This window comes from Triplophysa rosa, linkage group LG3, assembly GCF_024868665.1.
Source record: "Triplophysa rosa linkage group LG3, Trosa_1v2, whole genome shotgun sequence".
In the NCBI taxonomy this organism is placed as follows: Eukaryota; Metazoa; Chordata; class Actinopteri; order Cypriniformes; family Nemacheilidae; genus Triplophysa; species Triplophysa rosa.
Window position 1 is genome coordinate 3,074,028 of NC_079892.1, and position 13,703 is coordinate 3,087,730.

Consider the following 13,703-nt stretch of genomic DNA (forward strand, 5'->3'; position numbering starts at 1 on the left):
TTTTGGCCCGTCTGCTCGCAAGGGCTGCTGGGAAATTAAGAGAGAGATAACTGAGGAAAATTGGTTGTGATAAATTTAGATGGGGGTTTTTATTCAATCTTTCTCTCTCTCTCTCAGTTTGTGGAGGAGTCCACATTTAAAAACGACACGGTGATCGTGTTCATGTCACCCGCGGTCAACGAGACCTACTACTCCTCCACAACGTCCGTTTATCTAGATAACTACCAGAAAACCTTGACGCCGTTTGAGTACCACCCCGACCCGGACTTTGATGAACTCAGTAAGACTGTCATCACAGAGAACAGCATGATCATCATCACTGTGAGTATTTTAAAGCTTGCCGAGTCACACTTTAACCTTCGAGCAGGTTGCGAGGAATTTTCTGCTCTGTTTGTGCTGCAGGGTCATGGCTTTTCCAAAGCGATGACGGCGAAGGAGGCGCAGGCGTTTGTGGGAGACGTTCAGTGTAACGTGAACACTCTACAGGATGATAAATTGTTCCTGGATCCGCCTTCGACCGCACCCAGCGCTCGATCCAAGAGACAGAAACGAGACACGAGCGCCGACATGCTGGACCTGGTGGTGAGAGACCTCCATCCATCTAGCTACTCAGCTCTTTGTTTATTTTCATCCCTCCCTCCCTTCATTCATCAATCTATCCATCAGCATCCATCCATTCCAACAGCCATTCATTTCATAATTTGCTGCCCCTTATATTCATCCATATATCCATCTGTTAAGCTCTTTATCTGTCCATTATCTGCATCAATCCATCCATCCATCCTCAATCCATTCAGCTCTTTATATATGCATCATTCCGTCCATCCACTTATCCACCCATCCCATCCTTCATCCATCTCCCCATTGGTCACTCTATCCATCCATCCTTCCTTCCATCCATCCATCACTTTATTTTTCACACTATCCTTCCATCTATTCAGTTCTTTATATATGCATCCATCCCCCCACCCCACCCTTTATTTATCTCCCCATTCATCACCCCATCCATCCATCACTTTCTTTTTTTTCCCCCATCCATCACTCCATCCATCCTTCCATCAATGACTAAATTTTCCCGTTCATCTCAACATCCATCCATCCATTATCACTCTATTTTTTACCCCTTCCATTTATCCATCCTTTCATTCAGCTTTTTATATATGCATTCATCCCTCTATCTACTTATCCAAACCCTCCATCTACCCATCCCGCCCTTCGTCCATCTCCCCATTCATCACCTCATTCATCTCTACATCCATCTTATCCCTCCATCACTCACTCCATCCACCCATCCTTCAATCATTCCATTTATCACCCCATCCATCCATCAATCCATCCACCAGTCTCTCCATTCATCTCAACATCCATCACTCCGTTTATCACTCCATACACGCATCCATCCTTCCATCACTCCCTTTATGTCGCTATTCATCACTCCATTGATCGCAACATCCATCATTCATCACTCCATTGATCGCAACATCCATCATTCATCACTCTAATTTTCAGCCCACCCATCAATCCAGCCATCCATTCAGCTCTTTATATATGCATCCATTCCTCCATCTACTTATCAAACCCTTCCATCCACCCATCACACCCTTCCTCCATCTAACATTTTTTCACTCCATTCATCACAACATCCATCTTACCCTCCATCACTTCATCCATCCATCACTTTCTTTACCCTCCCGTCCATCACTCCATTCATCTCAACATCCATCTTACGCTCCATCACTCCATCCACCTTTACATCCTTCAATCACTCCATTTATCATCCCATCCATCCATCAATCTACCCACCAATCTCTCCATTGATCACAACATCCATCCTTCCATCACTCCCTTTAAATCGCCATTCATCACTCCATTGATCGCAACATCCATCCTTCATCACTCTTATTTTTCACCCCACCCATCAATCCAGCCATCCATTCAGCTCTTTATATATGCCTCCATCTACTTATCCAACCCTTTCATCCACCCATCACACCCTTCGTCTATCTCACTATTTATCACTCCATTCATCACAACATCCATCTTACCCTCCTCCACCTTTCCATCCTTCTATCACTCCATTTATTACCCCATCCATCTATCAATCCACCCATCCATCTCTCCATTCATTCTCAACATCCATCTCACTATTAATCCATCACTCCATTTATCACCCTATTCATCACTCCATTCATCACAACATCCATCCATCCATCCATCCATCCTACCAACCGCCCAATCTATTCTTCCATTTATCACCCCATTTATCCTTCTATCCCTCCACCCATCCATCATTTCATCCAACCATCAGTTTTATCATTCTGTCCATCCATGACTCCATTTATCCCCCCCATCCATTCATCCACCCATCCATCCATCACTTCATCCACTCATCAATTTACATCAACATCAGTCATGTATTTGTTTTGTTTTTTCTCTCTCTCTTCCTCTCTCTGTGTCAGGTTAAATTTGGGAACGGCGAATGGCTGGTAGGCAAAGTTCAGTACGAGAGGAAGTACATTCTCCAGCTGCCCATCATCATCCCTGCCGTGGTGGTCCCCATGTTGCTGATCATTGCCATCTCAGTCGTCTGCTACAGGTTCAAGATTAAAAAACTAGAATAAATCTGTGCCGATCATCTGAAGGAAAGTTTGATTTCATCTGATCGTTTGTGTGCAGGAGGAAGAGTCAGCAAGCGGAGAGAGAATATGAAAAGGTGAAACATCAGCTGGAAAATTTGGAGGAGAGCGTTCGTGACCGCTGCAAAAAAGAGTTCACAGGTCATACATGCACACGCAAGCCGTTACCATGGCAATGACATGGTTTAACAGTGTTTTTAAGTGATGAACTGTTTTTTTCTGGTGCAGATCTGATGATCGAAATGGAAGACCACACGAACGACATAAGCGAAGGTCGGATCCCGTTCCTGGACTACAAGACGTACACGGACCGCGTCTTCTTCCTGCCCTCTAAAGATGGAGCCAACGACGTCATGATCACCGGCAAACTGGACATCCCAGAATCCCGCAGGGCAACTGTCACCCAAGCGCTGAACCAGTTCTCCAACCTCCTGAACAGCAAAACGTTTCTCATCAATGTAAACACACAAAAACACACCCACACGCTGCAATTATCATCAATTTATGTAAATACACAGACGTCAACCTGTTCAATTTAAGCTATTTTTTCCCGGTAATAGCTAGAAAGGTCAGTCAATTATTATTGGAGGATAATTGTTGAGGTTTTCTCAGCAGAAACTGCAGGCACAAACAGGCATTAGTGAGCAAACCCTATAGACAGCACGCAAACATCCCCTTCAATTACACCCAATGACATTAAAAACGGTCTCTGAGGACTCAATCTACTCTTGTAGTCTCATTAAAGTCTTTTATATTCACGGCGCAAACGCAATTAAACCTTTAAATTGAATTACACACGTGTATAACCACAGACAACGGCGCACACTTCGTCTGTGTTTCTGAGACTGGACTGCATTTATCACTTCAATGTTTCTAGCATTTAAAACTTCATCGCAAAGCATCCGTTTTAAAGTAAGATTTATGAAGTAAGGTCAATTTAAGTTTTGTTATATTTTTACAAACCGTTCTATTCTCTGTTTCTCTGTTTCTAGTTCATCAGAACGCTCGAGAGCCGCCCGGATTTTAACGCCCGGGCCAAAGTCTATTTCGCATCTCTGCTCACAGTCGCACTTCACGGTAAACTGGAGTATTACACAGATATTATGAGGACGCTTCTGCTGAGACTCATGGAAGATTACGTACAGAGCAAAAACCCAAAACTGCTTCTCCGCAGGTGAGACACCGTCCGACCTTTGACCCCTAAACCAGCAGACAAAGTTTGATTACAATAGTTTTTACAGTGAAGTCAGTCAAACGGTATCAGACGCAAAAGACAGTCATGAAAAATATACTGTGGTATACTTTAGTGTTTACTATAGTAAACTGTGGTAAATGTCCATGTACTGTATAGTGGCTTTGTAATCTTACCATAGTAGATATTTAAGTGTACTACAGAATTGACTAGTTTATCAGTTCACTACAGTTAATATTACAAAATACCATAGTATGCATTAAGTGTAATAATTTACTAAGGTTTACTGTAGTAAATACTCCATACAGTATGTTTTATGTGGGAACATGTACATGTGTTTTTGATGTAAGTAGGTTTTATAATCTCTTTGCTCATGCTGCGAGATGTTTATTATCATCGTTTGTTATTGCCTGTCATTTTCTCACAAGTGTTTATTAAGCCATAAACACTTCTTAATACGGTTGAGGAGTGTTGTTAGGCGCAGCATGAAATGGAATCCCCAAACCGTAGTAAAATCACAGCCTTTAAAAACGACAGCATTGTGGAAAACACACCTATACTTTTGTTGTTCAACACAAGTGCTATATAGTCTATCATTGTAGGACATGCCTCGTGCGATTTAGATTTAAAGAAAGAGTGAATTAGAATGGACTGAAAACGAAATATGCATGTGTTTGTGTCATCCGCAGGTCTGAAACAGTGGTGGAAAGGATGCTGAGTAACTGGATGTCAATCTGTCTCTATCAATACCTGAAGGTAAAATATCAATCTTTATAAATCGGTCAGTTCTGGTCCTTGATTCTGATTGGCTGAGCGGAGTTCTAAGCCGTTATAAAATACCTCAATATATAACGGCTGACCGCACCACATAGCCTAAATATTATTTTATTTACTTTATTTTATGAAACCTTGCTAAGCATATGGAACAACCGTTTTATAAAAGCAATAAGCCCCGTGAAGCAGTGGGTTACAGTGCATTTTATAACAGCTACGGGGTTTTACGCACTCTGCTTCGCGTCGTACCACAACGCCTTTAGCTGTTATAAAATGCACTGTAACCCACTGCTTCTTGGGCTTATTGCTTTATTAAACCTTATACTCTTAGTCCCGCCCCCGACGCGCACCATTGGCTGAGCCAAAACTTGACAAGTCTGTCCATTTAAACAAACAGCAATGTTCAGCAAGGTCCACAAAAGCCCCAGCGTTTAGTATCAGGACGCCACAGAATGGATTAGCGCTTAGCATTGTACTTTGGAAAAAAAGGCAAACTTCACTTTTAATTTCCCATTATTTCATTAGCTGTTTTTTCTGAGTATTTCAGACTGATTGGTTTTGTTCTCACCACAGGGCGTTTGTGGCAAATCTTTGATATTCATGAGTCTAGCTGAGATGATTATAATAGTGTTTAATGAGATCCATGTTCTGTTCTTCATCTGCATGAATAACCGCATCACAGAAACACTTTAACTGTAAACTCGGCTCTATGCTTCATAAATAGATGTCTTTTATTGGTAATGAAAGTTAACAGCGCTTAACTGATAAGGTTAACCTTTTGGTGCTTTGTGTTTGTTTAGGACGCTGCCGGAGAGCCGCTGTACAAACTCTTCAGGGCAATAAAACATCAGATCGAGAAAGGGCCCGTGGACTCGCAGTTCAAGAAGGCCAAATACACGCTGAATGACACGGGCCTGCTCGGAGATGACGTGGAGTACAGCGTGCTGGTACGTTCTTTTGACACGGGCGGTCCCGGGTTCAAAACCTTTTGAAATTATCGGTTGTAACGTTTGCCCTTTGACCCGCAGACGCTGCAGGTGCTGGTTCATGGGGAGGGGCCTGACATCACACCGGTTAAAGTGTTGAACTGCGACACCATCTCGCAGGTGAAGGAAAAAATCCTTGAACAAGTGTACAAGAATCTGCCCTACTCACAGAGACCCAAAGTAGACAGCGTTACACTAGGTGAGTCGGTGTGTGTGTTTCAATGGTCTGTTATGATTTTATCAATAGCGTTATACTAATTTTGCTGCTTGACTGTGTTTCTCCAGAGTGGCGTCCGGGGTCGACGGGACAGATTTTGTCAGATCTGGACGTGACGTCACAGAAGGAAGGCAAATGGAGACGCATCAACACGCTGGCACATTATAACGTAAGCAAATCCTCCCAGAGCAAAGTCATTACAAATGATTATGGTCGAATTTTCGGCGTTATTTTAGCTTTTAAGTTTTTTTTGTAATTTTACTAATATTCTGAATTAGCTTTAATTAGGTTTAATTTCAAGCAATTTATTTCCTTTTTAATTGTATAATATTTTCTTTAAAAAATTATTTTTATTTCAATTTGAATTTAATCTGATTTTATTTTTTTATTTTATTCAGTTAATAATTTTAGAGTTTTCAGTTTTATTGTAGTTTTCCTAATACTTTTAATTGGCTTTTAGTTTTCATCTTAAGCAACTTTGTCATTTCCTTTTTTATTATTTATTCCTTTTTATATGTATTATTTTAGTTGTTTTTTATTTATTTATTTATTTTATCTTTATTAATTTCTACTTTTTAATTTAATTTATTTATATTTTATTCCGTTTTTATTACTGTTTTGAATGAGCTTTTATTTTTATATTTTTAGTGTCCAAATCAATGGTTGTTTAGTTTTGAGCAATTTTGTTAAGTGCTTCTGTCATTTTATATTTTTATATTAGTTAATTTATTAATATTATTAATATAATATTATGTAATCATATTTTCTATGAATATATACGTTTAATTTATATTTACTTCAGTTTTAGTTTACTTTTCATTTATTTTCAGTCAATAATTATCTTTACTTATTTCATCTTATTTATCATTTTTAATACATTTTAATTTGATCAACTTATTTCAACTTATTGCTAAGGCAACATTTCCAAAACGTAGGCTTTCCAATTTAGGCTTATTTGATTTGATATCAATCAACAGAAATGTTTTAATCATTTTAGTGACCGATAATCACCCCACTCACTTGATACATTGCTAACTTCTGTGTGTGTTTAGGTACAAGATAACGCATCAGTGGTCCTCTCCAGAGTTCAGCACACACAACAGTCATACGACCAAAATCACGACAACCATGAAGAGAGTGAGTCTACTCTCAATCTACACCACCTCTGTCACTTATCTGTGATGTTCACAAACACTTGTTTGTGCAAGCGTCTCACTCTCTTAACCCAAACACCCAGGAAATGCCCTGCTGGAGGACGATAAAGTTTTCCACCTGGTGCGACCGGCGGACGAGCTGGATGAGATGAAATCTAAGAGAGGCAGTATAAAGGATAAATCCATGACTAAAGCCATCACGGAGATATATCTCACACGACTGCTCTCCGTCAAGGTATACTTACTATCCAGGACACTGTCCAGTGGGATCTGTGTCTCATAGACATACTGTAGATGGATAGATTTGAAGCATTTTTGCTCACGCACGTTGGTGATTATTTCAGTAGAGAAGTTGTTTTAGAGGATGAGAAGTTGTCAAATCTATTTCCTAAAGTGTTTTTGTTTTTTAGGAAGCAAAAGACTTGCAGAGAAAGCGTCTTTAGTTTGTCGTATATGCCCCATCGGCAAAACGAACTAAAGTAAAACTGAATCTGAATGTGTACGTGTGTATGTTTTAGGGTACGCTGCAGCAGTTCGTGGACGATTTCTTCAGCAGCGTGCTCTGTTCTGTCGCCGTGGTCCCTCCGGCCGTTAAATACTTCTTCGACTTCCTGGATGAGCAGGCCCTTAAACACGAGAACGTGGACGAGGAGACCATACACATCTGGAAAACCAACAGGTGAGAGAATTCCACCTTTTTAGTCACAGCCTCTGATCTCCGATCGTCGTTATTCTCTCGGGAGCGGCGCGCGTACGCTAATATCAGCTTTGCATTCGTTTACCCGCCCGACGTGGATGCGGCGTGATTGACAGGTGCCGCCGAGCCGTGAATAAACGCGATATCATCCGTCTGGCAGCTTCGGGAGAGCTCTGCGATTCGATTAAACACAAAGCCGCTCGCAGCCAAACAGACGCCTTAATTACCTCCCTGGTTAATTTAATTGTTCTCTTATTATACGCTTTGATTTTTTGTTGCCGTTCTCCGCGGAGACGCGGCTGGCCGACGTGTTTTCCGAAATCGCTCATCTGAATGTGATTTTTCCAAGTAGATCACAGGAAACAAAATCCCGAGCTGTTTAAGAACCTGTTTAAAATGCAGAAGCCGTCTGTCTGCGTTCACGCTCTGATGGCACGAGTATTGAGGAGCAGATTGAGTGAATTATTCGCTCTGTACAGAAAGTGTGCTCCGGTTGAAGGAAGGATGCTGTGTATGAAATGGATTAAATGCATAATTAGTGGTGTTTGCTATAGCGAGCGTCACTGTTATTGTATTAGGAGTTAGGGATTTGAACAATCACTCGATCCCTAAGTGTTCCACACTGTGTGTGCTGGAAACAAATGAGTGGCTTTTGTTAAAGGGACAGTACACCCAAAAATAAAAACTCACTTTATGAATAACACGAGAGTGAATAAAGGACGTTCTAAATTCTTTGAAATCCACCAAATAAATTGCAAGTCGACTTTAATATTCTGTTTGTGTCGTCTCAGTTTGCCTCTGCGTTTCTGGGTGAACATCCTGAAGAATCCCCACTTCATTTTCGACGTGCACGTGAGCGAGGTCGTGGACGCCTCCCTGTCCGTCATCGCTCAGACCTTCATGGACGCCTGCACGAAAACCGAGCACAAGCTCAGTCGGGTGAGTCTTTAAGCGAGACTTTCGTCTACCACAAAGAGCCGGCAGCCGAAACGCATAATTGATGGACTCGCTGTGTTTTTCGCCCGCAGGATTCTCCCAGCAACAAATTACTCTATGCAAAGGAGATCTCCACCTACAAACGGATGGTAGACGAGTAAGTGCTGCTGAGAAACAACTTCACACCGCTTGCGTGATATGCCCACGGACAGTTTAAAGGCGAATAAAGGAGCCGAAGCAGCGGAAGCTATAATCTAGCATTTGATTGGCTGCCTCCGCGCATTTCGTAGATCGAAGGGTGCATGACTTGATGCTGATGGTCAGATTCTGTTCTGTGTGTCCACAGGTACTATAAAGGAGTCCGAGAGATGGTGCCGGTCAGCGACCAGGAGATGAACACGCATCTGGCTGAAGTGTCACGGGTGAGGACGTCTTCCAGTTTTTATGTATCTTCATGCATAAAAAATCTTCAGTATTGATTTGTGTTTGTTTTTCAGGCACACACAGATAAACTGAACACACAGGCTGCACTTCACCAGCTCTATCGATATGCAAGTAAATACTACGATGGGGTGAGTACACACACACACACACACTTGACATGAAATGAAATGTGATGTGCTGCACTTTCATCTCTTTTAAACAACATCTTGTGACCTTGTATTAATTAAAATACGATGCGTAAATCTCACAATACATGAAAATGACTTAAAAATACTAATAGCTACAAGTATCAAATCTAATGAGATGCATTTGAAGCTGGCTCCCGTGACCACACGTCACTTGAATTTTATATTAATGTGCCATATAGATGGATAGATCGTTATTTATTAATGTACCTTCATATTGCCCTTTTTTACTGCTTTTTGAAAGGCATTAAGACACTTCAGGCTGTGTGATTCAATGTTTATAAATGTTACTTAAAATGACTTATGACCCAAGGTCACTCTCTCGCTCTCTCTCTCTGTAGATCATCATGTCTCTGAACGAGGATCCTGCCGCTCAGAGTAAACAGTTAACTCTAAGACTGCAACAGATCGCTGCCGCTCTGGAAAACAAAGTGACCGACCTTTAACTCTATAGAGAGAGAGAGAGAGAGAGAGAGAGAGAGAGAGAGAGAGAGACTCTCTGCGTGTGTTTAGCTTATAACTATAATCAGATGTTCAATTTCTTCTTGTGTAGAGAAAAAGGTTTTAAGAATTGTATTCTATATTTTTTTTTATGTGCAGTCTTTATGCAGAAAGCTTTATAAGAGGAAAATAACTTTTTAAATAGACAGCCTTGTGTCAATTGTTTTTAAAGCTTCTGTGTGTGTGTGTGCGTGCAAGACTGTGTGTGCGTGTGAAACAAGATGCCTTTATTTTGACCAAAAGGGATATTCACTTATAGGAGTGTGGGGCATACGTATGTAGGGGGTTCTGTCTGAAGTGAGGTCGTGGTTGGTATCATCCAATCAGAAACAGCTGAAGGTGACATCACAAGTATCACATTCCACTACTATTTTAGAGTAGTAGGCAGTGCACTGTATATTGCACAATATGTACTAAGCAGTGTGCTAGGATTTTGAACACGGCTGGTGTCTAATGGACCAAATAGCAGAACCGCATAAAATTTAGGTGTATGCATTTTATACAAAACAACTTACAGTGCATTCGATAACACCATGCTCCACCCATTGAGCTGTAGAAACAAAATCAATAGGCAAAAATGAAAAATTTGTCGTAAGGCATTTCATTTTTGTATACTTTATGATGATACCTGTGAAACTTTTTTTGTTTATTTGCAAAATAAAACAAAATAAAAACTGACTGAATTTATTATATACAGTATGGCACAAATTGCTACTCTGCAAATTAAAATTAAAATTTCAAAATGTAGTTACCCGTTAAGCGACCAATATTGTTTAACTGAAGATGACTCTCTTGAGTACTTTAAGGTTTGTTTGTTAGTGCAAAAATACACGATAAAATTACAATTTATTAATTTCGGTTAAAAATAAACAAAGAATAGTTATGAAAAATCTGATTTCTTATTAAAAATTAAGATTTTGCAGTGTTAGTCCGCTGTCATCGGATTTCAACCCATGTGAAGAAAGGTAAATAAAGTCACCTGCAATTTTATATTTCAAACAGAGATGGCAATATAGAGGCAAAAGTCACGGATTGTAGCTTTAAATACTGTACATAAACTTGCAAAAAGTGTTATTCTAGACTTAAAGACAGTTTGGCAAGCAATGAGGGTTGGAAAAACTTTGATTTGATTCTTTCTGGCCTCAAAGTTTTCGTTTAATTAGATGTTGATGTGGAATATTAATGTCTTTGTTTTGGCAGCGAGGATAATGATGCACTAATTTGTTTGTTGGGCGGCACGAAACAACATGGTACGATAATCATGGCCAAAAATCTACTCTGAGGGAAGCTTGTATCATTTCTCGAAGATTTTTTTTTTCGAGTCTATGGCATCATTTAGCATCTTAAAGGTCCCATGAAAACATCGCAAGTGCAGTCCTTATATCAACATCAGCTCACTGTGGCCTTTCAAAAGGCTACGATTTGCTACTATTAATTGCTAGTGATAGGAATAAAGTTTTTATAATTTAGGGGGCGGGGCATTCTCATTGTACACACTGTTTTACTGGGCCAAAAAGTGTAGTGCAGGATGAGTCATCACTGTTTTCTTTTCATTTTTCCACCTAAAAATATAGTCCCTGTCATATTATAACATTGACAAAAGATACGTTGATACAGTGTTGTCATCGTCACTGATCTGAGAGCAGCTTTTAGCGTGCTTGTGATGTCAAGCTTCAGGATTTGAGTTACAGGATTTCAAAGCAAGTGACGTCTTTAACGTCTAGAAGCGATTTTGACAGCAAGCATTCAACAACAGATGGCTTGTTGCGTCGGGCGATAGGACTCGGTTGAGAGTCGGGTGGCTCGGTACGGTGCAGCGTGACGTGAAGTGTCTTGGCATGGCCCTCTCTCTCATCCCCCTGCTTGAATAAAACCAGCGGGGGAGTCGTTTGATTGTAATTGCATGTGTGATCTTGACTCCATGCTTTAAAATTGACTCTCTCCTCTCGGTTTCGTTTAAGAGCACAAACACAGATGCAAGTCTCTGTAGTTCCATGTAAAATGCTTCTTTTAAGCCTTTCTGTAGCCAAAACGTGCCTTAAAGCGTTTAAGGGTTATACGGTGGTATTGAAGATATGAGTGTTCGGGGGGTGGGGGCGGTAGTTATGGGTCGTTTAGAGGTCAGGGGTCGTGGGCTTTGTGAAGTGTGGTGTTAGACATATGTGCAGTATTCTAAAGTGTGCTGTAGCCAGAATATGCCAATATATTTGAACATGCTGTTTGTATAGAGCAAAATCGCAGTTTTTGAAAAATGTGCAAATCTTTTGGGTGTTTGTGGCGTGTGTGTGTGTGTGTGTGTGTGTGTGTGTGTGTGTGTGTGTGCGTGTGCTTTTTAGGAGTTTTACTGCATTGGAAACCCCTCGAGAGGAGTAAATGTTTGGTGACTTGTCGAATCATTCCTCCGGATGGCTGCCATTATGTTTGTTCTTTATGCAAAAAAAGTTTAGCACAAATGTTTTTATGACTGTACCGACCCCAATTTGTGTTTCAATGGTGTGTATGAACAAATAATCTGTACACGACCTTTTCTTACTGCTGTGCAGTTAATACTATTATTTTATGTCTTACTGAAAATATATGCCTTTGTATTAAACATGCAAATCTGTCCACACTGTTCTTTGTGCATTACGCTCTGAGGAAACGTTTGTGTTTTAGTCAAGATCTCTTGTTTTACTTTTGAATGTGTCGAGAGCAAAGCATTCTGGGATTGCAGGGGACTGAAGTAATTGGGCGTGGCTCATTCAGACTTGGCAGCTCTCTGAGGACTGATGTCATAAATGTGATCTGTGAGGTCACAACATGCCATCTGATCCTTATATCAATAAACATACATCTCCATTTCTCAAGTGTTTTATTTCTGCTTTCGTTTGGCCTCTGTATGAATAGAATAGATGGCACTGGGTTTTTAAATTCAGTTCATATTCATTAATCTCTTTTCCTTCCATAATACGATCAAATAAAATGGTATTTTATTGGATCTTGAAAAGAGGCTGGTAATAAATAAGAGGGCTTTCAAAGAGTGTAGTTTCATAGGTGGGGCAAGTTAATATATTTGGATTTATTCTATGGAATAATGTATATTGACAAATCAAAACAATAAGCCAAGATAAGTAAACAGGATTCATTTTCACATTGACTCCAAATGACATGTTGACATGACAATGACAATTGAAGATAAATTCATGAGAACCAACAGAGAATATCTGATGATCCTTTCTCATCTTTATGTTCCGTCTCTGATTAAAAAAAAACTGCAACGTCTTCATTCTTATGCACTGCATTTACATTTAGAGAACCAAATGGATCTCAAAACTTGAGTGGTTTAATGCTCTTTAAAAGCATCACTGAATCCTCCGTTTATGAAATAAAAACATGTGTGGCTTTGTAATCTTGTTGTCAGTATTACAAATGGATGGTTTAAACTGATTGGATTACACAAGCGAAAAAGATCATGAATCATTTTCAAACTGATGAAAGATTTTCTCTGTTTTGTGGAGGACAAAGAGGATGGACATGTGTTATCAAAAAAATTCATTCTGAGCGCACCAATGCAAATTGACCTGCGGAAAAATGCCAAACCGAAATATTTCGATCACATTATTAGAAATGCCCCTTTGATTTACACTGCTGAGAAATCCAATCATACCTTTCCATTATTAGATCTAAGAAAGAATAAAGACACAGTTTTGGTATAATGCCTTCGCTTCTTATGTAAATTCATCATTTGTCAGTAATAATCCAGCATTAATTATATTGTTAAATCAGGGAAAGAAGAGAAAACTGTGTTTTGTATATGAATGTGTGCTCTCACTCCCTCTCTCTCATAGGGGCTTATGTTACCCACTATTCCATAACCGAATTAATCCGATAAGACCGTGCAGCCCCCCTGCACGCGCACCAAATTAACTTAGTCACGATTCCATAAGCAACTGGGCTTCACCCTTAAAGCAGTTTAGATTTTCCTCACGCTGGGAAAATAAG

General features: G+C 40.1%; 1 protein-coding gene across 7 annotated transcripts in view; it reads left to right on the plus strand.

Annotated features, from left to right (window-relative positions):
- plxnb2b (plexin b2b) overlaps positions 1–12,329 on the plus strand; it is a 109,584-nt gene extending 97,255 nt beyond the window's left edge. For all 7 annotated transcript variants that reach the window (XM_057329395.1, XM_057329392.1, XM_057329394.1 and 4 more), the window contains 19 exons: positions 118–321; positions 403–582; positions 2,460–2,596; positions 2,677–2,777; positions 2,865–3,094; positions 3,629–3,810; positions 4,518–4,584; positions 5,403–5,549; positions 5,631–5,787; positions 5,874–5,974; positions 6,858–6,942; positions 7,043–7,194; positions 7,478–7,638; positions 8,448–8,595; positions 8,685–8,749; positions 8,939–9,014; positions 9,090–9,164; positions 9,563–9,652; positions 12,059–12,329. In XM_057329395.1, the coding sequence (XP_057185378.1) occupies positions 118–321; positions 403–582; positions 2,460–2,596; positions 2,677–2,777; positions 2,865–3,094; positions 3,629–3,810; positions 4,518–4,584; positions 5,403–5,549; positions 5,631–5,787; positions 5,874–5,974; positions 6,858–6,942; positions 7,043–7,194; positions 7,478–7,638; positions 8,448–8,595; positions 8,685–8,749; positions 8,939–9,014; positions 9,090–9,164; positions 9,563–9,652; positions 12,059–12,106 (2,406 nt within the window). In that variant the 3' untranslated portion in view covers positions 12,107–12,329. The remainder of the gene's footprint in view (positions 1–117; positions 322–402; positions 583–2,459; positions 2,597–2,676; positions 2,778–2,864; positions 3,095–3,628; positions 3,811–4,517; positions 4,585–5,402; positions 5,550–5,630; positions 5,788–5,873; positions 5,975–6,857; positions 6,943–7,042; positions 7,195–7,477; positions 7,639–8,447; positions 8,596–8,684; positions 8,750–8,938; positions 9,015–9,089; positions 9,165–9,562; positions 9,653–12,058) is intronic.
- The last annotated feature ends 1,374 nt before the right edge of the window (positions 12,330–13,703 follow it).